At 36.4% G+C, this 27,859-nt stretch overlaps 1 protein-coding gene across 50 annotated transcripts in view; it reads left to right on the forward strand.

The window, feature by feature from the left end:
- The window catches only part of LRR (Leucine-rich repeat), a 264,962-nt gene that overhangs the window by 209,902 nt on the left and 27,201 nt on the right, over nucleotides 1–27,859 (forward strand). For 17 of the 50 annotated variants that reach the window (XM_067083429.1, XM_067083411.1, XM_067083431.1 and 14 more), the window contains 5 exons: nucleotides 2,402–2,627; nucleotides 8,296–8,532; nucleotides 8,747–8,859; nucleotides 8,981–9,141; nucleotides 18,893–19,076. In XM_067083429.1, the coding sequence (XP_066939530.1) occupies nucleotides 2,402–2,627; nucleotides 8,296–8,532; nucleotides 8,747–8,859; nucleotides 8,981–9,141; nucleotides 18,893–19,076 (921 nt within the window). Of the gene's footprint in view, nucleotides 1–2,401; nucleotides 2,628–8,283; nucleotides 8,533–8,746; nucleotides 8,860–8,980; nucleotides 9,142–18,892; nucleotides 19,077–27,859 lie in introns of all 50 variants that reach the window. The other 33 variants (XM_067083408.1, XM_067083410.1, XM_067083430.1 and 30 more) reach the window with 6 other exon arrangements.

Here is a 27,859-nt window from a genome sequence, read left to right on the forward strand (position 1 = left end):
ATATTTCCAGTTTCCTATTGATATGTTTTCATAGAGGTATTGAAGGTTTGTTTTGATGGGCTAGGTCTTCCAGTTAGGGATTTTGCTTTGGCCTAGTAACCACCCTTCTCATATTTGCTTATATCATAACCCTCTTAATAGTATGGAATTGTTCTAAGGGTTTTTGTTATAAAAATACTTTTGATAAATGGTTGCTATGCATAAAGAATATACACTTTATAACACCATGGGTGGGTGGGTTTAATTCTAGGGTCTTGCTATCCTAATCAATAGGGTCTAGTGGGTTTTATGCTTTTGTAACAATCAGTATCTTGCAAGATAGGAAAGAGGACTTTTTTGTCGGATGGTTCATCCAGTTCATAAGTCTCAATGGATTCAACGCAATTGGTTCTATAACTGGCAAGTTTATCTGTGGTCACCTTTCTTTTTAAAAGTAACTGCACTAATTTTATGATATGAAGTCCCCTAATTCCAACTAATCTTAGGATTCAAGACTTAGAGAAATTCTTTTCCCTTGGATGTTGCTTTTAGTAAAGACACCCTGTCAGTTTCATTCATTGGCACGCCCTACAAGTACCTACCCCAGGTTTTTTCCTTGGCAGGTACCTCAGTCAAGGGTTGTGCACTCTTAACTCTTAGATTTACTATCAAAGGGCTCAGGGTCTCCAGTTTGTTAAACAGCAACTTACAAAAGCTAAAGACAGTTTCTTATACCTCATTCATAAGAATTTCAGAGTAAAGCGTTCGGACATTTAGTAATTTTAATGCGAGACATCAGTACAGTCCTGCATCCTAGGAACTTGGTGTTGGATAATTGCTGTGAGGAAACATGACTCTAAAAGTATTTTGGTAGTTGTATTTGGGAAGTTTTATTTTGAGGCATGTCTTGGGATAACTCAATGGTCTGATTCTGAATATTGTTACAACACTGGTTACTTCCTTCTACATGGTTTGTTGGGTCAAGTTCAGAGATCCATACTGGTCCCTGAACTCCTTACCACAATTACTGCCACCTTTAGGCAAGGGCTCATGATGGCCACCTCTAACAATGAAAAAGTCTCATTAACTTAATAGAAAGGTTGACCATGAAGCATAAAGACTGTCTGTGAAACTTATCTTATTGTCACAGCTTATCTTGCTTGGATAGAGGGATTTCAGTCAGATTTTTTTTTCAAAGCTATAATTGTTATTTTCAACATATTAGTCTGAATGCCTCTTAGAGAGAAGTGGGGCCTTGGTAGACTTCTTGTCATGTTGCCAAATGGTAAGATTGAGTAGAAGCAATGCTGTATATTGTACATGCTACTCCTTTGCCTTCTATCAAGGCCTCCTTAAGCTGGAGATCTTATATGGAAGGATTGTGTCATATTTCCTGTCAAGTACCTTGTATGATCATTTGTAAGCCTCCCTTTGCAATGTCAACTACAAACCACCTCTGCTCAACAATGCTAGTGCCATTTAAAGTTTTGTTTACCTTTTGAATGAAGATTTGGCTGAAGTAAAAGTAATTCCTTTTGGTTATTTGTGTGAAGGATAAAGTAAAAGTATTTCCTTATAATTATCTGTGTGAATATATAGTTTGGAAGGTGTAGGGAACAAACTTTGTTTCTTTTCGAAACAAATTTAGGATAGAATCTTGTATGTTCTCATTTCTATTTTGTGATTTGCATATACCCAATATTGAAAACTTGAATTGCCCCGAAATATTTTCTTTACAGTAGGGCAGTGTAATCAGACAAATAGTTTATGATAAACTTTATTTATAGGGAAAGTTTTACACCATAATATCTCATATTCTTAAGCAGCAGGTTAAAATACTTTTCAGTTGCGTACCGTGTATAGACCTGCATAAGAGATGACAGTACAGTTCTTAACAGAAGTTATTTTGAATATATATTGTTGCTAATGGAAAAATGCAAATCATAGTTCAAAATATGAAAAAGGTAATTGCAAGAATAGTCAGAGATAAGCATATTATTCTGGATTCATCTTTGTGTGGAAAAGCTGCCCTTTGCTGGGACTTAAAAATATAGTTTCTGAATGTTCTAATTTAACAAAGAGATACCAATGGTATTTGCATATGATGCTTTTCTCCATGTAATTTCAAGAATGCAAGTCACATGTGCAAGATTATTTTGGTGGGTTCCTTTGCAGTTTTTATTCCTTGGGTGGCGTGTTGGCATCGTAATAATTAAGTTTGGATTAAAAGCCTTGTAATGTGAGGGAGGCAATTATTTATTGTTGTAAATAGTGATTGGTAATATCCTTAGACACATTTTCTGTAAATAGTGATTGGTAATATCCTTAGACATATTTTTTGGGGGAGTAGTACATTTTAATACTTTTAGACAAAAGAGCTGTTCACCTCTATTCAATCTAATGCCAAAATATTGCTTTGTAGCAGAGTCCCTTGACAGTGTGTCAGAGTTGCCCAGTAGTTGTGGTCAGCTACAACATCTAGGCAAAGCTCGACCAAGGAGAGTAAAGACCAGAGCACCTACAAGGCCTATGGGCAGAGCTGATTTGGTTGAAGAGGATCATGATATTTCTGAAGGAGTTGACACCTTCTTCAGACCAGGCTCATCTACACCAACAACACCTCTCATTTCACCAGATTCAGAAAACAGGTAAGATCCATTTTATTGCACTATCATATAAAAGTAATTGGCCGAGACCATTTAATCTTATTTCTGGATTGATATGGCTTGGCATTTAGTATGTATGTGAAATGCCCTAAAATTGTAAATTAGTGGGTGTAATGGTCAACAAAGTATAAATGTTGCTTTAATGTTATTTCTATTATCTCCAGATATTATAACATGAGACTGTGAGAGTACTATGCTAGTTTATTGGTTATGACTGTGAAATTTAAGTACAATTTTGATTATGGCTCTATATTGTAATCTTAAAATTTTGTCATTTATTATAATATAGATCTCACATTTTGTAAATGCAAACCAACTCTTGATAAATTATACAATGAAACATTTGTGTTCATATGGATCTTCAAACCATTACTTTATTAAAAATTTCATACTTTTGTATCTCAAAGGGTAGACCATTCAAGATGTATGTAAGAACAAAGCACTTTAGCTTCTAAGTGAATGATAATAGCCTCTTGAGGGAGTGAATCCTCATTTCATGACCTCCCAGGTTTCTATTATTGGGTTTTCAAAGTGAAAAAAGTTTCCTTAACATGGGTCCCTCTCATTAATTTGTTATCATTCTTCTATCAGTATATTTTTTACTGATGCAAATCCTTTGGCCAGCCTTATATAAGTGAAGTAGTTTAATCTGGTAAATTATGTTGTATAATTTCTCACAATGGGTGATTGGCCAGAAGTTATGTAAAGAATATTATTGGTAGACTGTTTCTCTATGTTCAGTCTTGGTTTTGAGAAGTTGAATTGTTGGCTTATCCATCTTGAGTGGGGAAGATTCTGTAATTCCTTGGTTCATTTCATGTAATTCCATGTGATCATTGTTTTTCACTTAGATGGTGCCAATTTCTAAGTAACAGAGTGTACACTTAACTTGGGCATCTTTTTGTTTTACTAATATAATTTTGTGCTGATGGAATCATGCCCTAACCCATAAAATGGCTTGGCATAGTGACATACATTTGCTGCTTTTTTAATTCTGATTGTCAAGAAGTTTTTGCCAATGATTTTACAAATGTTGGTTTTACTAATGTTGGTCTGACCAATTGGTTGAAATGAAGTAGTTTTTAGACTTTTTGGTAGCCTATGGGCAATATAGTGTAGGTGGAGCATGAACTTTCCTCTGCTCCAGTTTGTTAGTTAAAATATCCTCATAGCAGATGTTAGTTTGCTGTATTCAAGATTTAACATTTTAGTTTATGCTCAAGACCGTTTTGATTGTCTTCCCTTCAACTCTGGATGCGTGGCAGATGACCTTGATTAAAAATCAAATATTTGTGTGAAGATATTTTGTAGCTGTGTATGGAATTTAAAAATCTGGTGGCTTTTTTTGATTGCAAGAAAGCAATTTGACAGCCTCCACAGACTAATGTAATGGAAGGTCTTGTATCATTTTATTAACATTGAACATGTAAAGCTGATTGAAAATATCCATTAAGAAAGCAGATGCAAAGTTAATGTTGTTGGACTCTTGTCAGGAGAAATATCAGTGATTAGTGGGATGCTACAAGGTAATGTTTTGTTAGCTTTTCTGTTTACCCTTGTTATGAATTTTATAATGCAAAAATGGTAAGAGATAAAAGAAGTGGTTTAGATTGAAATAATAATATAAACTTGACGTACTTGAAATGTGGAGCTGATATTGTTTTAATCAGATAGAAGAGGTGAAGGGGGTGAGAAGAGAGGTTGGGATTCTCGGTTTGTCATCTGGGAAATACATTGTGATTAATGTTTGACTTTTTGTCTCCTTATTTCTTAAAATTGATTTGTATTGGGCACTTGCTTTGTCTGCCTCGTCCTTCATTTTCAGGGCCTGTATCATTGACAGATCAGTATCATAAAAATACTCTTGAGAATATTGAACCTATACATTCCCCCTCTAGAGTTAATAAAGATCCATATCTTCAAATTCATCTGCACACACCTTTCCCATAGTCACAATTTCTTTCATTATTTATTTGATAGGCTCGGTGATAAATCTGGTGAAGTCATTGACACATTCTGCTCAGATTCAAGGTATTTTCCAGCATGAGTTTATTTTCAGAGGTTATGGCTTTCATGAATCTTTTGTTGATATTTATGGCATTAGGAATTGTTCAGATTTTCCATGTCTTCATAATTTTTTTAGTGGATCATCTTTTTTAGCTTGAACTGTTATTTCATAGAACAGTAAGTGTAAGGGGCCTTAAACGTCCTTCTAACCCCTGATCAAGGGATCGATTTAGAGATGTGTTTGGGTTTAGGTAGACTACTTTAATGACTGAAGTTGAATCTTGGATTCTGGATGGCCAGATACATTATCCAGTATCAGTTAAATCTTAAAAGACAGTCCCTTAATAGAAAGGCAACTCTGACTCGTGGGACAAAGCACTGCTGAAAACACTTCAAAGAGATCGTTCTTTTAGTCCATTCCGTCTTGTTAGGCACACAAAAGACTGACAATTGGAATTTATCTTTTCCCAGGCCTGGGGATTAGCAGATTTGTAAATCAGGGCTTGCCTGGTTATAACCTGATGGCATTAACACAGAACAGGAGCATCAGTCTTGATTGTGTCCTGAAACTCCTTAGTTGCCTGCTGGTCAGTGGAAGCTGCTACTGTAATCTTTACATTTTAATTTCGGAGTCCAAACGTCCTCCTGAATTCAACTCCTGAATTCATCAAACCAGCCTTTGTTGGTTTGAAGCATGCTGGTGTAGCTGTAACAACTGATGCATGCATTGATGTTTCCTTATATACGTATCTATCTTACTGTCAGTTTAATAATGTCATAATGGTGATCTCTGCAGCATGAGTTCACATTACTTAAAAATTCTTATTCAATCTTTTCTTGCAGGGGGCTTCATTTTCTAAGGCCTCTTGATACCATTTTTAGCAGCACAGTGAGCTTTATGCTTTCAGATTGTGATTGAAGTCAGGAATTTACAGCTGTATTGCACTAATAGTATGAGACCCTCATACTAATAGTATGAAATCCTCAAAAATTAGTTTTGGTCCCTGTCAAAACAATCACATGAATTTGGCTGGGAACTAGGACAAATATGCTGTTGTCATTCAACAAAGATCTGTGCAGTTCTTTTTCTGACAGTACTGTAATCAAATCCACAAACCTAAACCGGTGCAATTTTATGTTCCGTTGTATTCTCGCATATTTTCAGAGTAAGCTCTCTTGCACATGAGCAGTGATGATGATATAACTTTTCCACTTGATGACTGTATGAATGATGTACTGTAAAGGATTATGTTGGTTAGAGAATAAAGCTTATAAAAAGAATATTCTGAGTTAGATGGCAGATAAAGTGGGAATGAAACTTTGGGGTAATTTATGGAAGTTCCATATAAAGATAGATAATGATGACAGGGAGATGGAGATGACTTGGACATATTGGAGAAATATCATCCAGGGGAGGCACATAAGAAATGGTTCGTTTGTTGGATTTGTGCAGCACTCTGAAGTCTTGGGCAGTTGAGGTCTTGAAAGTAGTTGTCAGAAGATATTGATGGTATGTTTTCTTGTTGGTGGAGGGTTTGTTTGCAATTTTGTTCTGTGGTTTTTGTGTGCTGTGATTCCCGTGGACCTTTACCCATCTCAGCAATCAAGATCAGGGTGAGTGTTGTTTTTTTGTGGGGAATTATCCACAGTGATGGGTTGTATTGCAGAACTAGTTTTCTGCACGGTTCCTGCCATAGGAGAGATTACTGTTTTAAGGGAATTATCCATGATGATTACAACTACTACTAATGGCCAAGAAACACTCTCTAGATTATAACTAGTCAGTTGGAAAAAAAGTTTCCTCCCTCAAAACCCAATCCCCTTAACAAAAAGCCTGGAATGCATACACATGATACTTGATCTTGGGACCAAATTGGGATACTCCAAGTCCTGATTGGCATAACAGAATCTACCTGTATTCAAGTGTTTTTCACAATTTTTGGATCCTACTTAATATGTCCCCTTAATCCTTAAGAAGGAAGTAGGAAGGAGAGTGAGGAACATTTTTTAGCATGGCATTGGTTTATATGATAAATTTAATAAAGCTTACTGACTAGGGAAGGTTAGGGAGAGGAGGTGAATCCCTCTCTTGAGAGGCAGTCATCCCTTACCTGGTAGCTCAAGACCTTTCTTTTTATGCAAGGCTTGGTTCTGCTCTTTTAGATACTAAGGTAAATGTATTGTATGAAACCAACCTAAAATATTATCTTAAGCTACTTTACTTCTTGGCAAAGTGAAGAAAACTTCAATAATGTCTTACTACATGCACCTATCTGATTTTATACTTTTGTTTTGTATTGAAAAATTAAAGTTTGCATGCTTTATGCAGTGAATAAAGTGTCAAGTTTGATGTTAATCATTCATACAATACCGAATATAAATAAAATTTAATGGCATTTAGCAAGATAAAAATCCATGATGCATCTTTTTACAGACATTGTTTCTCCTTTTATCCAGTTTACTTACTTAGCATGGCTTTTTATATTTTAAATAATTCAGATCAATTGACTCGGTTTTTATTTTCTCTTTGGCTGTTTATGTCACTTTCAGTGGTCTTTCACCTTGGTGAAATTACTATTTAAATATGTTGTTTTAGTATCCTGATTAATCCCATATCAGTATGTTTGACTTGAGTTAACTACAAATAAATTAAGTGGACATAAAATAATTCTTCAGCTCTCACAGCCTAATTTGTCTGGGCACTAAGCTGGTCTGAACTGATCATCATAACGGCTCAGAGTCGACTGCAAATGGAAAATTGTTCTTTACTTGGATATATGTACCCTGTATTGTTCTCTCTCTCTCTCTCTCTCTCTCTCTCTCTCTCTCTCTCTCTCTCTCTCTCTCTCTCTCTCTCTCTCTCTCTAACTATTACAGAGTGGTTGCCCAGCCACTAATTAACCATTCAGTTCATTATGTACAGGTATAATAGTTTGAAGTATCTTTTTCTGTATGAGCTATGAAATTTCCTCTCACCCATTGTCCTTTAGCTCTGTTCCTATGCACTTTTTCTCTTTATATATCCTTTATAGGCCTCTGCTAGTAAAAGGCATGAGGTAACTGCCAGTTGACAAAAAAAATTTATGGCAGTCAAAAACTAAATCTGATAGTGCATGGAAGTACAGCCATCAAGTCTTGGATACTTGACCATTGTAAATGTAGAGTATGGAAAGATGTAAAGGCAAATTATTTTCCCAATTTTTAGAGAAACTGCTTTACATTTGGAACAGTGTTTGTTAAGGAGATGAGCTAGTTTAATTAAACAGGGCAAAGACAAACCTGGAACTGCGGTGACCTAATCTGATTTAACCCTTTAAACTTAGTTTTCAAAAGTTTTCCAAAATTTATTTTTATTTTTAAAAGTTGGTGTTGTGCTTGCATGCAAGTACTGTATAGATATTAGCTGGCCTAAAAAACTACTAGGTTTTATGGAAAGCCCTCTCAATTTTTTAGTCTTATAGTGTATTTGGAATGCAATAGCTAGTGAAATGTGAAGTTAGTCTTTAGTGTTATTACCATTTACAAGTATAATTTTAAATATAGCATAGCTAGAAGCCTGTTATTAGCTTAGATAATGTTATACTCGTTATGCTAAGGTTTTCTCCTGATAGGAACAATATTCAATTTTCAGTTTAATTTGCAGTCCTCGCTTACTTAAGTATGGCTCCACGTCATCTGTTGAAAGCTCTCCTCACACTGGCGGTGCAAGAACAGGTAGTGAAAGAGGTAGTATTGAATCTTTGACACGGTCAGATTCTTTAGCACGCTCAGAGTCAGATGTCACGAGGGATTCACCCAGACCACGTACAAAATCTCGAGATACAGAGGAAGAAGATGAAGAAGAGGAAGAGGAACAAAGTACATGTATAGAGGAAAAAAGGTATGATGCATCACAGTGTAGTTTGAAATTTTCCATGTTTAGTTATTGACATGGTATATTGTTCTGCCAACAAGGTTTTGTGAGTGTTCTGCTTTGTTGAAAAGTTGTTAATTGCAGATAGTAGTAACTTATATTTTTCATTAGAAAAATATGCAGATATGAGGTTGGATATATGTAAATTGAATTTTACAGTTAATATTTTTCATTTTGACAGCCGTAGTGTTAGTAGCCTTATTGGGAAGTTGGCAAATGAGGCAGTTTTGAAAAGGTCACCAGACATGAGTGCAAGAAAGGCTTCAACATCATCTAATATTAGCTCTATTGATGGTAAGTACTTTTGTTCTGTTATGTAAAAATACAGATAATATGGAATGCTATGTAAAATTCTCTATTTCCACTGCCCCTTGTTGGATGATGTTTCTAATTCTTTAATACCTTGATTCTCCAGATAAAAGTCGCTGTGATGAAGACAGCAAAGAAGATTCACCGCCAAGGAAAATGGCAGGTCTTCCTAAATTTGGTATGGGCATTGGAGGAAATATACTTGCAGAAATGAAGATGATGCAAGAAAAAAGGACATCTGTCCTAAACAAGGTTGGAACAGACTTGGTAATAATTCACGAATCACAGGTTACACTTTGAGTTGCATTTGTTTTTGGCTAATAGTTAGTGTTAAGTAGCTAACACCTTTGTTTCTTGTAGTTTAGTTTAATTTCTGTTAAGGTTATTAAATTTTTTTTTGTAAATGTTCTTTCTTAATGGTTTGGGATTCCAAACATATTATACTGTGAATAATTTTTCATTTGTATTAAAGAATAGAAGATATATTTACAACAAATTCAGGAGAATTTGGGCAAGTTTTGTGTTTTATATAGTTGAAACAAATCTAAAATCTTTTGACATTCATGTATTAAATATTCAAAGTTTTTCCTGATCGTAAAATACAGTGTTAGTTGCATTCACACCACCTAAAGGTTTAATGTTTTGAGGGACCAATACTGTTATATGGGAAAGATTGAAAAATTGTTTATTTTTATATCTTAGAAAGGTGAACTTGGTAATTTAACGTAGATTATGTAAAAGTTGTCAGAATTGTGCGTAAAAATTATTGCATAGGATAATATGTATGGTCATTCTTGCTGCCACAATATTTTATAGTTTAGTATTCTAATTTAACAGATACTTACTAAAAAAATGTGTTTTCTCTGTAGAGTTTCAGTATCGGTGAAATTTGAACACTTTGTGGAACAGTTCAAAGTATTGTTATTAATCATTTGAGGGTCTGATGAGCATTGACGCATGCAGTCGATCCTCATTGTGTGTTTATGATGTGTCTAAAAGTTGTTTATAGTAATTTTGTATAAATACAGTAAATTGTGTGTATGGACCGGGGCAAAAAACTTTAACATGACTCAAGGCCGACATGCCCTGTAATTAAAGAGGTGTCTAGTGCTGTCTTCTTTACTGTTCTGAACTGCATCCCCTTCGTTCCTGGATATTTTCCTCTTTTTGTTGTCTAACTTGTTTGTGTTCTAGACCACCATCTGTTAAGGTTGAGGTGTTTTGAAAGTGTAAAATGATGCTATAGAAACCCCATGTTCTAGTGTGGTGACCTCATAGTCACTAAACTGCGAAAGTGTTCATTAATTCCTTATTAGTATCAGATGTTGTGCAAGTAGTGATGATTTATTGTGCTGGAGAGAGATGAAGAAAATAATAGCTGGGATGATTGGGATATACAGTACAGTGGCTCAGTTTCATAGGCTGACTCATTCATGAGGTTGGATAGGCAAGCACCCTCCCCCCGGTCTCTCCTTCTCTATCTCTGCCTTGTTTTCTACCTTTGACCCAACATCTGCTGCTATCTCTGACCTTATTATTGAGGAAGGAAGGGATGGATGTAGAACTGCCACATGCCTTATTTTATGGTTTTCTATTTTTTTTTAATATGAAGAAAGAGCTCCTTCACTATTTGAGGGGAGAGGGAAAGTAATATGGAAAGTTAAGCAGACACATTCATATGCAGAGTAAATAAATGGATGGGTTGCAATGTACAGTACTTGTTTCTGCTCTTTACCAAACGTGGTAATTTGATGGGCATACTAAGTTTGCCTCAAGAAGGAATGTATTGGTCAAAGAACAAGTTTATGTGGTGTTTACAGGGTAATAACTTTCATTTAACTTGGAACAAATCTGTTTGTGTGTCTGTAGTAGACTTGTAGTATCAGGGAACAACACACTGATGTTGTTGTGACCATTACAGTAATGGAGTAGAAGTAATTGTTGCAATGTGATTGATTAAGTTTCTCAAAAATAAAGTTAGGAGGTCAATTGAATGATGACCCCATTATAACCTGGGGTTAATGTCAGATGATGTGGCCTTTCAAAAATGAAAAGGAATTATAAAAGACCCTTCTGCTTACTCAGAGCACTTACTTCAATATATAGTTTATTTTCTCAGGAAAAAATTCTTATGAAGAAATAGAGAAAAGACACAAATAGATATGGAACTGGAAAAAATTATTGTAGTCACCAACAGGACTTTGTACTGTAGAGCACATGTTGATCATTTGCAAGAGGTAATTTTCCTTACATGTACAAAGAAGCTAAAACAATGTTTTTGAAAATTAAATAGTGAAAGAGAAAAGAGGTGAAAACAATTTGAAAAGCAGAATGAATATTGCTCACTTGAGAGAGAGAGAGAGAGAGAGAGAGAGATTGGTAGTTTGTAATTATGCTTAGATGCACATTTGAGTCTGTTTAATATTTTATGAGTGAGGATTCAAGATTCTTGGCCCAAATCCGCTTGAATGATGTCTGCTATTAATTGTAGTGTCTGTCAAAACATTTTTTTTTTTTTACTTAAGGGATAAATGTGTGATATCCTGTCAGATTTATAATCAGATTTATAAGTTGTTGGGAAATTTCAATTTTTATATAAGTAACTTAGCCAAGTAATTACATTGCTACTAGTTTCACTTACTCGGCAGCTAAAAATTTTGAAATTTGCTGGTTGCGCTATTTTGTTTGGCTAGGTGACTAACCCCGCCCACTTTCAGGGTAAGAGAAGAACAACTAGCAAAAGCATTCAATTTGTTTCTGCCGGTTAATGGCTGTACACCTGCTTTTAGCAGCAGCTCTGATTTTGGAATTCGTCATTCCTATTGGTTTCTCATCGTGTTTGGTGAAGCATTCTTGCTTTGATAGCCTTTTGGCATTAATTAATAGCTAGAGTTAGACTCTGTCTTGTTCTTTATTGTGACTGATTTGTTCGACTTATACCTTGTTTGCTAATTGTGACTTCAGTTGCTTGTTTGCCAAATGTCAGACTCAATTTCTACTAGCTTCAGGTATTGTAGCAAAAGCTGCAATATGGGTCTGACTAAGGAATCTTACAACTCCCATTCTGTCTGCACAGATTGTAGGGGACAAGTTTGTTCAGTAGATTTAAGGTGTAATGAATGTATAGACTGGGACAGTAAGAAGTGGAAGACTTTACTATCTCTTTTAAATAAACTTGCTAGAGATAAAAAGAGGAAAGCGACAGCTAGACGGATTAGTAAGTCTTTAGCTAGTCAGAAATCTCCTGTTGATCATGATATTGATAATGCTAAGATTGAGATTGACGTTCCTATTATTGTTGTTGATCCCATACCCAGTTCTCCTTCTGTGCAACCCACTCATTTGCTGGGGGGGTCTCACTTCTGAACCCATCCTCATTGCCAGCCTTGAGTGTAAGATCGATAAAAGGTTCGAATTGATTGTAGAATCTATTGCTCAGTTAGCCTCATCTGTTAAGGTCTGCCTGTCCCACTGACTCTCCTAGGCAAAGGTCAATGTCATACTACCCTAAACCTGGGAGCAGTCAAACCAGTAGCCTAAGGGAGGTCGGTGGGGTCTGCCCATGGGTAGTCACTCCCTTGGTTGGACCTTTGTTGAATCCCAGGTTGCAGCCAAGCGCCACTGGAAAGAAGTATCCTTGGATGTGCATTGTCTTCCATCTAGCTCTGATTCTTCTCCCAGGCGCCAATGGCGTTTTGCAGATGAATCACGCCCCTTGAAAAGGCGTGCTGGTGATGGTGTCACGTTCTCCTCCAGTGCCGTGTAAGAAATTCAAAGAGCCTGTTTGCAGTCCTCTTCCATCTTGCAGTCACTGGGACAGTCCGGAGCATTTTTCTTCTGTTCCTCCTTTGGTAGAGTGTCAGAGTGTGGCTTCCAAGCGTCCTGCTTCTCATAAGCTCTTTGTCTAAAACCTGTTCTGAGCATTCTCATGTACCCAAGACTCCTCCTGAGCGCCCCGCAGTATCAGAAGCTCCCTTGACTGCTCAGGGATGGTTCCCAGGAGTTAGCTTCCCTGTACACGATGGGAGTCCTTAAAAAGAGAGAACTGTGGTGTTCCTACACCTCTTAAGTGAGTGACTCCCTCACGGAAGTTGACCTTTCTGTTTTCCCCGCTGGAGTGTCATCACCTGTTCCTCTGGAGATCTCAGATCTTCAGAAGAAGAGTATGCAAGATGATCTTGCCCAATCCTCTAGGCGGCCTAAAGAGAGGCCTGCTCATGTCTCCAAGACAGTCTCCCCTGTGTAGACTTGGTCCTTTTGTGGCAGCAGACAGAGATCTTTCTCTAGATCTTGCTCTTCCGGCAGGTTCGTCTCCAGAGCCATTAAGAGACCTCAGTCCGTTTACACTCGCAAAATTTGTCCTCCGAACTTCTGTATGAGCCAGGCTCTTTCTCTTATGGGAGAAGTGGAGAGAGAGGGGGGACAGAGTCCCAGATTGTCAACGTACTGAGGGAAGCTTATACTGTCGCCTTCAAAGAAAAACCACCTTTAGTCAGCTCTCCAGTAATCTTGTCAGCTTACTCCAAAGGCTCAAAGAAGTCTTTGGCCCTCTAAGAAGAAATGTCATCCCTTCTCAAGCAGGGGGCGATAGAATTAGTAGAGAACATGAATTCCCATGGTTCTACAGTCATCTTTTTGTGGTGCCCAAAGCTTCAGGGGGCTGGAGGCTCATCCTGGATGTCAGCACATTAAATGTCTTCATACAAAAGACAGAATTCAAGATTGAGACGATTCAAACCATCATGTCACCCATTCGCCAGGGAGACTAGGTGACATCAGTAGGTATGCGGGATGCATACTTCCATGTCCCAATACACTGGGGATCAAAGAAGTTTCTGAGGTTCGTGTTTGGGAACAAGGTGTTCCAGTTCTGCACTCTCATGTTTCTGGTTATCGACGGTGCCACAAGTGTTCACCAGAGTTCTCGCTCCCCTAGCGAAATGGGAATCATGATCTCTCTATATTTGGACAATTGGCTACTTTGGGACCATTTGAAGGACAAATGCTCAGAAGACCTTCAGAAGAATATTCTCCTAGCTCAGGAGCTGGGGTTGATGATCAACTTTCAGAAGTCTCAGTTGATTCTGTCACAACAGATTCTTTATTTAGGGATGATAATAGACTCTCGGAGTTTTCAGGTTTCTTCCTCCCCGAAAAGAATAGTCTTTTGCCTCAGGACAGTAAGCAGACTTCTTCTTCTGGATCAGTGCTCCACCAACAAATGGATGAGCTTTCTGGGGCGTTATTGTCCATAGAACAGTTCGTCCTCCTGGGCAGGCTTCATATGAGACCACTCCAATTATTCTTTAGAATCAGCTGGAACAGGAAAAAATACCCAGACTCGTTCGTGTTCCGAGTGACTCCAGAGATAAAAGAGGACCTGCATTGGTGGAGCTTAGAAGGAAGTTTGTCACAAGGGAAATCCCTCCTTCCATTGAACCCCAACCTAGACTACCACTCAGATGCATCGAAACTAGGTTGGGGAGCTCTGTTGGAGGGCAAGGAAACTGAAGGCAGTTCATCTGGGGTTACAAGTTTTCAAGGAAGAAGTGTGCAACAAGACAGTCACAGTGCACTCCGACAGTAAGACTGCCCTGCTATATATAAAAAACCAAGGGGGAATACACTCTTTCTCCTTTTACAAGATGGCAAGGGATCTTCTGCTTTGGGCAGAACATTTTCAGGTCAAGCTTCTTACATGTTTCATTCAAGGGAAGCTCAGCATTCTGGCGGATGAATTAAGCTGCCAGAAACAAGTGTTACCCACGGAGTGAACTCTGGATCCTCAGGTTTGCTTGGATCTATGGAAGTTGTGGGGGACTCCATTCATAGACCTGTTTGCGATTTCCAGGAACCATCATCTCCCCCAGTTATCCTCGCCAGTCCCGGATCCTTTAGCATGGGCAACCAATGCCATGCTTCAGGACTGGTCAAACAGTTACCTTTATGCTTTTCCCCCTTTCAGTATTGTAAGAAAGTTGATTAACAAATTCCAGACTCATCAAAATCTGTCAGTGATCCTAGTTGCTCTTTTTTGGCCGACAAAGGAATGGTTCCCGGACCCTCTCGCCCTCCTCGCAGACTTTCCAAGGCTGCTACCTCACAAACCACCTCTGCTAAAACAACCCACTTCTGGCACTTTCATCAGGGGCTGTCTTCTCTGGCCCTACCAGGCTACAAACTATCAGGAAACTTCTTAGAAAGGAGGGGTTTTCAAGATCGGCTTTGCAAGCTATTGCCAAATGAAGGCGTCAGTCCCCTAGTAGAGTATATCAGGCTAAGTGGACAATTTTTAGAGACTGGTGCAGAAAGCACAGATGTCTTCTCAGACATCTATAGCTGAAATAGCAGACTTTCAGCTATATCTTAAGACCGATAGAAACCTGTCATCCTCAACGATCAAGGGTTATAGGGCCATGTTAAGTGCTTGTCTTCAGACACAGGGGAGTGGACCTTCCCTCTAACCATGATTTATCAGATCTAATTAGGTTGTTTGACACCGCGAGAGAGGAGTAGGTAGCAGTAGTTCCAATGAACCTGGACGTTGTTCTTAAACGTTTGCATGGGCCCCGATTGCATGGGCCCCGATTTAAGCCTATGCATTCGATTTACCTAAGAGATCTAACTAGGAAGACCCTTTTTCTAGTTGCTTTAGTGACTGCAAAACGAATCGGCGAGGTCCATGCAATTGACAAAAGAGTGGGCTTCTCTCAAGGGAATGCTGTCTGTTCCTTCTCTTTGAGATTCTTAGCCAAAAACAAGTCCATTTCCAAACCATGGCCTCGTTCCTGTGTACAGTAATTAAAAGTTTGTAGAAAATATTAGACCCAAATGAGGATTAGAGCTCTAAGGTTTTATCTTCACAGAACAAAGATGGTTCATAGTCCTTTGAACACATTATGGTGTTCTGTTAAGAATCCATCTCAGCTACTCTCGAAGAATGCCCTGCCATTCTCCCTTAGAGACCTCATCTCGGAAGCCCATTCTGCAATTGAAGATGAGGTTTTTCCATTGTGTAAAGTGAAGGTTCATGAAATTAGAGCTGTAGCCACTTCGTTGGCATTCAAGCATAGTTTGTTTCTCTCCTCTATATTGCAACCTACATTGGAAATGTAATTCGGTCTTTGCAGCACGTTATTTGATGGAAATTGAAACAGTTAGGGTCCATTTTTGGTGGCTGGCATGGTGTTGGGGGAAGAAGCATAGGAAGCATTCCTTCCTTCCTTTCTTCACCTTGAGTTGAGGTTGTTGAGTTTTTAAGGGAGCCTGGGGTTACAGTGTACCGGAGTGCCCTCCAGTCCTCCATGGTTGGGCAGTGGTTTTTAACTTTTTATGGTATTAGGTGATGTGTATTTTATTGTTGTATTTTCTGTACTGCACCTTGGGCAGGGGCAACATAATTGCCTTTGTCAGCAATTGGAATCATCCTTGCTACAAGGTACCCACTAGTATAGAAGGCGTGCCTCGGCTCTACCACTGGGCCACGATACGATAAGGAGAGCGCCGATAGAGGCACTACCTTCTTTACCTTATGAGGTAAGGAAACAACAGGGATTTTTAATGCTGGCAATCTTTTCTGTTCTCAAATTCATTACCATTACTAATGTTTTGGGGTAGATTTGTTCATGCATCCCACCTTATGTCAATGTGGGAATCAGCAATGTACAGTAATTACTTGGTAAGTTACTTAATAAAAATGACATTTTTATGATAAGATAAGGTTTTATATATACTTAACAAGTAATTACATGATTGGAGCCGTCCCTCCTCCACTCACATGGACATTATGGCATCACCAAATTGAATCCTTCTGCTAGTTGTTTCTCTCTTACCCTGAAAGTGGGTGGGGTTAGTCACGTAGCCAAACAAAATAATGCAACCCATGAATTTCAAGATTTTCAGCTGCCGAGCTAGCGAAGCTAGTAGCAATAAAATTACTTGGTAAGTATATATAAAACTTTTTTTTCATAAAAATGTAATTTTTTTATTTCAAGAGTATTTTAAACAACCAAGTTTTCTTAGTTAAGGAAGGACTCTAGTTGGTTATATTATATTGGCATTTTTGTTTATTGTAAAGGAAATTTGTCTTATTTTAACCACTATAACCAAGCTTAAACTAATGGCAAGTGGCTTAACCTGTTGTCCTCTGTTTTGGGTAAATCTGTTTAGTTTCTTTGGATTAATTGTATATATGTTAAATGTTTGGTGGAAAGGCATTGAGATAAACTGCTCTACTGCTTGTTACTCACTGGACTGCATGTTTATTTTTGTGTTTGAATTTTCTGTGATGATTTGATGGTTTTAAACAAGGAGAGGTTACGGAGTGTTAATGATTCATTGTATCGTATCCCCCGTTTCTGTATCAAAATATATACCAAAAAGTGAGTGTGAAACGTATAATATATGCCTGTACTTTTAATACATATGGGGACACCACCTGTAAATAGGCACTGCAAGTGATAGGTTACAGTTAGAATGATCGATTCATTGCGGTGTAGGTAAAACTCATAACGGAGTAAGATTCAAAAGTACATTTTTCCTTAATGAAAAGACCAGGGGACAAGTATCATAATGATCATATTTACCAAAGCTGGAAAGAGAGATTAAAAATGAAAGAGGTATGGAGAGATAAATGACTAATCCTGAAGAAGTAGGAGACCCACATTTGGAAGATGGGCATGATGGGAGTCTTGGGGAACCAAGAGTGAGAGAGGATTCTGATAATCAATAAAGGGCAGTGTTGCTCTAGCTTCCAGTTGCATTTATTAACTTTTCATCCATTTCCTTTGCTCTCTTCCCTTGTTGCCCCTTCCAACCTCACTGTTTGAGAACAAATCCTTTGGGCCAGCTCACCAAAGATATAGGAAGAAGACCTGGTGGTCACAGTTGACCGCTTTCTAATCATTGGCATTAGAAGGATAAAGCTATCATCAAAGTAAACCATGTGTTAATGCACTGTATAGATTAAATGTATGATGTGACATGATGGAATGGCCAACTTTGTATAGCTGTAAATAAAATTACAGCAAGGCTATTTAGCAGTAGAGGAAGAGAATTCAGAGTAGTTAAGGTGCGGTCATGGATTAGAAAGCAAAGGAAGGAGGAAGTACCCTAGATTTAAGAGCAAATAGGATAACGAAAGTACTTGCTCCATAAAAAAATATCTTACTCCCAAAAGCTTGTGTAGTAATTTAAACTATGGGATCTTGAGGAAAGTCAGACTGAATTTAAATTTTTCATTGAACAGAATTAAAAAGATTGATGAGAAATGGTTAGAAACTTTTGGAGGCATTAAACTTGTCAAATACTGGGACTCCCACTGAAACATTCTGAACAACAGAATTGATAGTGGAGGGATTTAGATAAAATTAGACCCAAAGGTGAAGGGTGAGACTGAGTTTGTAACTTAGTGCAAAAGGGGAAGGGTGATTTAAGTTATATAATTTAGAGCAACGGGGTAAGGTGACTGGGAGACTTTATAACTCAGTGCAAAGGGAAAGGGTGATTGGGAGATTATGTAACTTTAAACAAAAGGAAAGGGTGATTGAGATGATCTGGAAAATAATCAAAGGGGAAGGGTAATTAGGAGTTTATTGTAATGTAATAAATTTCCATAAGGTTTTTAATATTTTGTTAGATTGGTGTTTGCAATGTGTTTTTCAGAGTATTTGGATAAAAGCTTACCTACCATTATCATCATTGCTCAAAAAAATTGTAGTAATTTAGGCAAGAAACTAAAAAATATGGATAAGAGGAGTTATATCACTGTGATGTAATATAGTAGTAGTAGTCTTTATGGTAGATAGTCTTGTGTGGAAGAAATTACAGGTGTATACAATAGATTCAAAGTTATTTCAACAATTACATGTTCTTTAGGCACAAGTAGAATATGTTGTACATGTCATGATTAATTTATATACTATAATAGTAGTGTTCTTATTTCGTTGTACTAAGAGGTTGTGCTCCCATATGTAAGCAAGGTGTAAATGCGAGAGATTTACTTGTATTTCACTGTCAGGAGGATGATAGAGACCGAGAGGAAGGGAGAAAAGAGAATCCATCTGGAGGGCTGTTAGCAGGAGTCCGGTTACGTTCAACTGGATTAGCAGACAGCCTCAAATCACCAACAAATGGCTTCCCACGGGGTTCTGGTGGAAGCAAATCTCCAAATTTCAACAGAGATTCATGTATTGATACAACAGGTATGTTGTTTATTAGTGGGGGCTTTGTTTCTAGAGCTAAGTGCTGACCTTATCTAGATTTTACCAGCTGTATTCATATTAAACTTTGAAAATCTATTTAATAAACAGCTAATGCTAGGATGTAGAGAGATTTGAGGTGAGATTCTGCAGTACTTAACTTCAGAAACATTTGGGTGATGGCTGCACTTACCTGGGTAAGGTTGATACCCCAGCTTTTGAAGCATAGCCCTTAGATAGTGCTTCCTTTAGACTGTAAGACTTTTAATAGTGTATGCCAGGTTTGTTACCATAAGGTGATTGTAATAGCGAATTTAGTGCCTGCCAAGTTTTTTAATGCTTAATAAGTTTTAGTTATCCAAGCACCCCAGTTTTAACACTGATTTTATACTCCTTGTAGTTAAAAAAAAAAGTACAGTATGTATTATGTTGTATAGCATGAATTTACCAAGTGGCTTGTCCATAAGTGAAGAATATACTGTACAGTATTGAATTTTAAAACTTACAGTCTGAGGTATTGTTGCCTAATGCTAGCAAAGTATTGCACTGCAGATACCTAGTGGCTTTGCTAAAATTGCCTGATGCTTTGGAAATGTACATTTAGAATTGAATGATTGAGCTTAGGCTTAAAGTAGTTTGTTTTTATTGGAATATCAAATTTAAAAATTTTTAAAGGTTTGATTTTTAAGAAACTAAAATTCCAACGATTTTTTTTTTTTCTTGAAAATGAGTTATGAGCTCATTTACAAATTATTTTTTCTTATCTTAATGGAAACACTATTAATGCTCGCACATCTGTTCTCATTGATAAGGGAATGGCATAGATTGAAATTTGATGTCAGAAAGAAAATAGATATAATAATAAAAGTTCATCTTTGAAGAATTGGAAAAAGTATTTTGTTAATCTTATCCATTTATTGTTAATAAGTAGTTTAGCTAAACTACCAAATCAAAACAGTTTGAACAGTACATAGTTGATGTATATTCTAATCAGAAAAACACTGATGTCATTGCGTACAGGGCGTGAAGTAAAACTCGTTACCATAAGAAATGTAAATTTGGCGGAATGGTGCCGACATAAGAGAGACTGGTAATTGATGAAATGGCAGATTATGAGATAGACTATTAATGGAATGAATAAAAAAAGTAATAAAGAAATGTACTTGTCACAATGAGGGAGACCAGAAGAAAAACGAAGAATTTTTGTTTACAGTAATCAAGTGTTGTGTCATTAGTGGCACAGTAAGAGGGGACCTTAATAATCACCTAGGAACTGATAGAATTGTTTTTAAGGATGTGATAGGAAGATAGAGCTCGAGAGAGAAATAGGAGAGAATCTACTGGAATTTTGTCATAACTCCATAATTCATATATGCTCACAACTCATTTTGTTAAAAAATCCCCAGACAGTTCACTAGAAAAGCAAAGGATATGGAAGTAGCAGGACAAAGGTGTTAAGTATAACAAAAGAATTCTTGGAATCAGGCCTAGATGATGGCATAGACCAGTTAGGAAAGTAGATGAAGGGCTCACATGACTAGAAGGTGAAGAGAACTCATTGTACATCTAACACCATAAAGGGGCAGGTTATGATGATGACTTGGTAAAAAAAAAAAAATATATGAACTCTTCGATGTCTATTTAAAGGAAAGCTTAGTTCACTGTCATAGTAGTTGGTGTCTGGTATTGAGAAACTTTTCTAGAAAGACACTAATATTTTTGACCTCGGTACAGTGTTAAGTATTTGTGTTACATGATGATGAAAGCAATTCGAAGAAACCTTATGGTGTCTTGTGACGTGTGAGAATGCTCCAGAGTAAACATTGACTTCCGTGAGCCCAATTTTAACACTAGTGAATTTACAATCTATTTCATTTCCCTTGTCTAGAGAGCATTTTTGCATTATGAGTGTTTTATGGTTTATACTATTTAAAGAAATACATATAGTAGATTGGAAAATAAATTTTTTATTTAACAATGTTTTTAGGCTTTTTTTCAAAAAGAGAAATTACAAATTTTTGTAACTGGTCAGAACAATTAATTTCTATTTTGGCCATCAAACCTAATCACCCTTGAAATATGTCTGCTGTTGGTTTGGAAATAATTTTGAAAAGGTGACTTTGTTAATGGGCTGTTTGTTACAAAAATCATTAGCAACTATCATTACATAAATACTTAAAAGTTTTTGATACCATATTTGTTTCTAATTGTTATTCCAGAGATTGCATAATCACGACCTGAATTTTAATTTTGCACACACTCAGTTCTTGTTACTAATGAGTAATAACACATAATAATAAGAGAATATTTATTTCTCACTTGAAAGTTTTCAGTATACAGCACAAATCATTTTAAGTATACAGTGCTTCTTTATATAACTCTTGGTCAAATTATCAGTGATTTATAACCCTTATGAATTCTTAAAGATGTAGGCCTTGTTAAGTTTGTGCAGTAAATTAAGAGAGCACTTCAGTTTATTTCTTTTTACGGAAAAGTTTCTAAATCTCTAAGCTCGAGTATAGTGTCAGCATAGTTATAAAACATCAAAACATTGTTTACCACGGAGGGAGATGTATTGCATATTTTGGAGAACTTGTTTTTTGTTCAAGTGTGTGATATTAAAAAATCAGAAATGTAGATCTATGTAGTAAAGAGGGGGAAAACAATAAATGTAAAAGCAGGAAAAGTGTATGAAAATGTTCAAGAAAATATTTATTAGTACAAACCCATTACCTGTAATCATAAACTTTACCTTTGTGGAATGCACCCAGGTACATGAAGCAAAGAATTACAAAGAAAATGGTTCAAGTGCTCATGCTTAGCTAACCTTCAGATCCTTGTGAATATTGTAATCGACTAATATTCATTCTTTGTGCACCTCGGAATTGGTTATTTTTTTGTCTTCAGTCTTCATTATACATGACCTTGACCTGGGAAACAATATAAGTATTTATGACCTTTTCTGCCTCTTCAGTACATCTTTCCCTCCAATTTCAGCAGATCCCCAAATTGGGACTTGATGTTACTTCTGAGCAGCCTTAGTAGCCTGTATCACCTTATGAGCCTGTTACATGCATCTCTTAGATTTTTCATTTACAACAGTGTTTTCATCCTCATAAGCTGTCTCTATGCTTGTCAGGAGCTCCATGCTCTTTCTGGAGAAGTTTGCCACTTCAGTCACTGGTCTTTGGCTGGTCTCTCATTTGCCCCAAAGTTTATAGTCAAGACTCAGTATTGAAGCAGGACCTTTTTTTTTTCCCTTGCTATTCATATTCTGCCTTCCACACCTGAAGAGGAAAGTCTTCTGCATCAGTAAGGACTCTTCAGCTTACAGTGTCTGCCTGTACTACTACATGTCATCTCTTATTGCATACACAATGCAGAATCAGCAAGTATCCAAGAATTCCATTTCTTGACTATGACAAGTACAGTAATTAATCAGGCTTACTCTATGCCATCACAGAAGAACTTTAACTCCTGAAGTTCATGTCATTCATCTTCCCTAATATCAAAACAGCTTTTGTATTTGTTGGGTTTCATTGTTACAGCAGGCTGTGTACTTTCAGTGGGAAAGGGGTTATATCAGTCATCTTCCCCATCCTCATATTTCACTCCTCAGACGTTTTGCAATATAGAGGCATTTATATCCTGGTGCACTTTCCCCTTACGCCGCTTGTGCTTAGAGTCCTGATTTTGGTTCTTCCACTGCAGACCCATGACATCTGGCCATCTTCAGATTATTTAATTCCAAACTCTTTGCTCATAGCAGCTCTCACTTTTGGTTTGACCTTGCAGAAATCCTCCTCATTTTGTTCTTGAAACCAGAATTCTGCTTTTACTTCCTTTCTTGCCTTCATCTGTTATTGCTCTCTCCTAAATGGTGTTTCAGGCCATTGTATGACTCATTGGTTAGTATAAAACAGGTCTTTACAGTAAAACTAGTTTTTATGCAAACCCAATAATCATAAACTCTAGTGCCCTCCTCCCTTCCTATTTCTCTTTAACTGGAGCGTGCCTGCCTATTTCTCCTTAACTGGAGCTCGGTACAGAAGAATGGATATAAGCAGAGTATCCACAAGGATCATGGAGTTGGCTAAGCTTGAGCTGTGGAACTCTGACAGGTCTAATTTTATGCACTCAGAAACACTCCCACAGTTGAAGTATGTTTTATAATTTAAAGGGTTGTACAAAAACTTTTACAAAACTAGCACTTATTAATCATACTACAGTACATCATAATAAATAACAGGTACAAACTAAAGCGTTTAGAAACATTATGAAGGCATGTAGACCTAGACATAAAGTGATGGGTTAAAGCTTTTAAGAGTACTCGACCTTTTCAACCACAAGCTCCCACAAAGTCTTTGTGAACCCTTTTATTATGAGAAAAGTAAAGTAGGAGTAAAGTAAAAAATAGTGACTGTGGTAGACTAATGCACAGTGATTAAGAGGTGAATGCAAATATTAGGAATCTTAGTTTTTCATCATAGTGATCATTGCAATGCCTGCTTCCAGTACCAAATAGGCACAATATTGGCAATATGATTGCCTATATAAATATGAAATTCACTCCAAACAACCTGAAAATGATTGCTGAATATAAGTAAATATATACAGAATATAAAATAGTAAATAACATTTGAATTATATACATACATACCAGTAAATGACAAATCAGTTTACTGTATTGTGTTTATATACATCAGTTCAGTCACAGTCACAGTATACCATCTGTGTATGTAACTGTAACCATTATAGATACAAGTTTAGAGTAATGTGTATTTATTCATAAGGCCTAGCATTTGAGTATGTGATATTTTGATATATGACAAAACTTATAGGTAACGCCATTGTAAAAGAAAAAAAAAATTAAAATCTACCAGAAGCTTCAGTTCTCTATCCAGGCAGACTCTGTAGCATTCAAGTGGGATATCTTTCAAGTAGTACAGTCCAACCTCTTGATCATATCTTTTATATAGCTGTATATTTTCTCATTCGATATGCCACCCATTAGATCAGATGATACTAGAGGTAAGAAGCGCAGGCATAAATCTTTGTCTATGCTAGAAAAGGTTTTCTATCCTTCCCTTCCCCTTTAGTGAGCAAATGTTTAGTGTTCGTTTTCCTCAGTAAGTGGCGGTGTGCTTTGTTTACTTTTTTGACGGTGACGTTCAAATGCACCGAGTGATTGCCTAAATTCATTTTTTTACCCTCTGCAATCAAAATAAATGACAAAGAAACTAACAGCGATTATGAAGATAGTAAATTTAGGAGATGAAAATTACAGTAAATTCACAGATAATATTCTGCAGATTCTGAGAAAAGTTGTAAACAATATGTGCCGGCACCCTCTTGGCCACCCAACGAACTAATGGCGGCTGATTCAAAGTCGAGCCAAACCGCAGGAGTTCCCGGACCACAGAATGCCAGTCTTAAGAGGTTTGACTGTAGTTTACTAATAGAAATCAACACACAATAGGTTTATTTTTTGTGTGGATTTTTAAGGTAATAAGGGTAAACAAAAGAAATAGAATGTGCTGGTTTTTCCTAGAATGCACTAGCTAGTATGATATTTTGAGTGGTTTGCTCACAGTTCTGTAGGTATGCTAATGTTATATAGAAGGCAAGAGCTTTGTCAGCGTTTTATGAATAAAAAGTTGCATAATGGATTATCGTTTCGTAAGGGTTTACAAAGCCATTGTGACCATGTATGGAGAGAAATGTTGAGCACATTTAAAATCTTTAACCCATTACTGTGTCCAGTGTCCAGTTTAAATGCCATTCATTGTTTCTGATTGCTTTATTCTTATTTTGTCTCTTTTTGACTACAGAATTTGGTATGATTAATAAATATATTGTTTTTCCTCCTCATTATGCAATAAGTTTATTTTATTTAGACAATTTGTGCCTGTGCAATAAGTTTACTTTTTTAGGCAATTATTGCTTGGTGACAAATTAAACAGTGTTGAGCATAGGTTATACCATTCAGGATTTTTATAAGATTTTCCTTCCTTCATATGCTTAGGAGGGCCTCCTATATTAGGGTATTAAATGGTTAAGAAATTTATTTGATTACCAAGAAATGTGAAATGTGAAGAAATATAATAGGTGGTTAATAATGCGTACATTCCATACACAAGACAAAAGTTGTCTTTAACGTAAGATGTATGGGATCCGTGTAGATTTGGTTTTGAAATTTTAATAACAAGAGCTGAGAGGATTGAGATTTCTTTTGAGTTTAAGTAAGTGTCACCTGTCATGATTTTGCAATGTGGAATTGTTTGATATTTTTCAAGGAAAATTAATGTATATTACACTAAGATATGGTAAATTGGTAAATATTTAGAACAAATTTTAAATAAGTTAAATAAATAATGTAGAGGCTGTGTGTACAGTAAACACATTAATTTGTAGTATTAACACTAATATAGCAAGGATAAAGGTCACAATTCTATTAATTATTTGCTTTTTCTTTATGATGCTTATGGGTGGTAACAGTTTTGTGCTAACATAATTGCAGTAGCTAAGGGTAGCTGTATTAGTGAAGGAATTGTTGTAATGTTAATATTTGAAATTGCTTTGTTCGTATTAGTTACTAGTATCAGACATTAAAAATTACTTATGTTATTCAGAAATTGAAAAATTAGAATGAAATGACTAGAAACATCAGTCTGTACTATAGAGTATTATTTTAAACACGGAAGTCACCATATATTTTATGAGCATTTGAATTGAGTGCCATGAATTTTTTTATGATAAATTTGCTAATATTTAAAAGGGTTTACTTCAAATATTTATTTTTATTATATACAGTATATGATTTTTAAAGTTATCCTGTAGTGATTGAAGATTGCCTAAAGCCTTGTGTTTGAAATTGCTTGAACTTTGGAAACATCTGTGAAGTCATATAATGCAAAATATGGATTCAAAAGGATCAGTTTTTGTATATAATTAAGACTGAAAAATAATAATTTTATTTGCCCTCATTGTAGTATGCTTCAAGAAAGAAATGGTCTCATTTTTAATTAATGTTGATCTGATAAACATTGGCAGCTGTTGTAAGACATTTGAAGAAATCTAAGTACAACTACTAATTGCGAAAAAGTTGAATGTTTAGGTTGAAGTAAAATTGTTGGAGATATTTCTTTTATTTAAAATGAGAGAGAACCTATCCATTTTTATCTAAAAATATTGTGCATCATTGCTTTTGCTATAGAAGTTTGGTGTAAAACCATGATCATGTGGATAGTTGTTTATGCTAAGAGATATGGCATAATTTGGGCTGTATTCATGTGGATTAAAAAAACCTCGATACTGTATTTTAATCATATTGCTTGGTTTGGGTCGCCAAACATAGTGTTGAATAGCTGAAGTAGTTTTTGTACAATAAGAAGAGAATAGCCCTTCACTTCACCTGTTAGGTACAGATAGTGCTTGGTTTACTGCTAGGTTACTTTCCCATCAACTGGTTCCAGGGTGAAATGGGTGCAAATCTGGGATCTATATTTACTGTATGGATACTTGTTTATCTAAGTTTTCTGTGTATTTCAATTTCAAAGCACATAACAGTACAGGATTACAATCCCATATCTGAAATTCTAAAAATCAGTAAACACTCGGATCCGAAATTTTGCTTGTCTCTGGTATGCATTTGCAAAAGTCAAATACAGTAATACAGTCATACTGTATTTAAAATAATGATAAATTTAATAAAACTTATTTTACTTGGCGTAACATATATTATTATATTATATGAACATTGCAATCATGCACCATTTGCATCTTGGTAAGGTTTACAGCTGATTTGAGTTTTATTGTCCTCCTCATTGCCATGTGTTGCGAAATAATAGTCACTGCCAGTAATTGATGAACTAAAGAGAATTCGGAGACATTTTTTGTAAATTAACAAAGCAGGGTAAAAAATGCAGCTTACTTTTGTTTATAAATGCATTAAATTTTAATACAAGTAAAGATGTGATTTTGCCATTTTCAGACATTGCTTTTGCCTATTCCAGAACATTTTGCAGCTTGTGCATTATTCGTTTCTCTAGTTTCAGCTTAAATTTAATGGTACTTTGTGAAGGGTGAATAAAAATATATTTTATTTTGCTTATGGAGGTCATTGTTTAGAATTAGGAGGCTTTTATGAAGTTGAAAACTGGAACACAGCACAATAAATTTGTGATAGTTTTGGAAACCCAACATCAGCAAACAGCTGTTTCTTAATTCTGTTGTTTATGTCAATAATTGCTGCTGTTTATGCCAGTGTTTTACTGTTTCTTAATAATAGTGAAGTGGCTGTTATTATTAAGAAACTAATGAATTATTAGAAAAGCCATAAGTTTGGTAAGCCTGGTTAAGTGTATGACAATTCACATTTAGCGTACCAAACCTTTGCTTCTAGGCCTATTAATAAGTCAAAAGCTAACTTAGGTTGTATTTCAGTGGAATCTACCGAAAATAAGACAGGCAATAGCAAGCTAGCCTAGTGCTTAGTATAATCTACCAAACATGAAACTCGCATATTAAGCATGGCCTAATGTAATACAGGCGGTCCCCGGTTTACGACGGGGGTTCTGTTCTTGCGCCGCGTCGTAACCCGAAAATCGTCGTAAACCGGAAAATCGTCGAAAATCGTCAAAAATCATAAGAAAACCTTACTTTTAATGCTCTGGGTGCATTGAAAACGACGTAAACTGCATTATTATTGAGTTTTACATCAAAAAACCTTCAAATTATGACTATTCTGCCGTTTTGGGGCCAAATTTCTTCCGTCGGATCGGCGT

The sequence above is a fragment of the Macrobrachium rosenbergii genome, chromosome 40 (assembly GCF_040412425.1).
Source record: "Macrobrachium rosenbergii isolate ZJJX-2024 chromosome 40, ASM4041242v1, whole genome shotgun sequence".
Classification (NCBI taxonomy): domain Eukaryota; kingdom Metazoa; phylum Arthropoda; class Malacostraca; order Decapoda; family Palaemonidae; genus Macrobrachium; species Macrobrachium rosenbergii.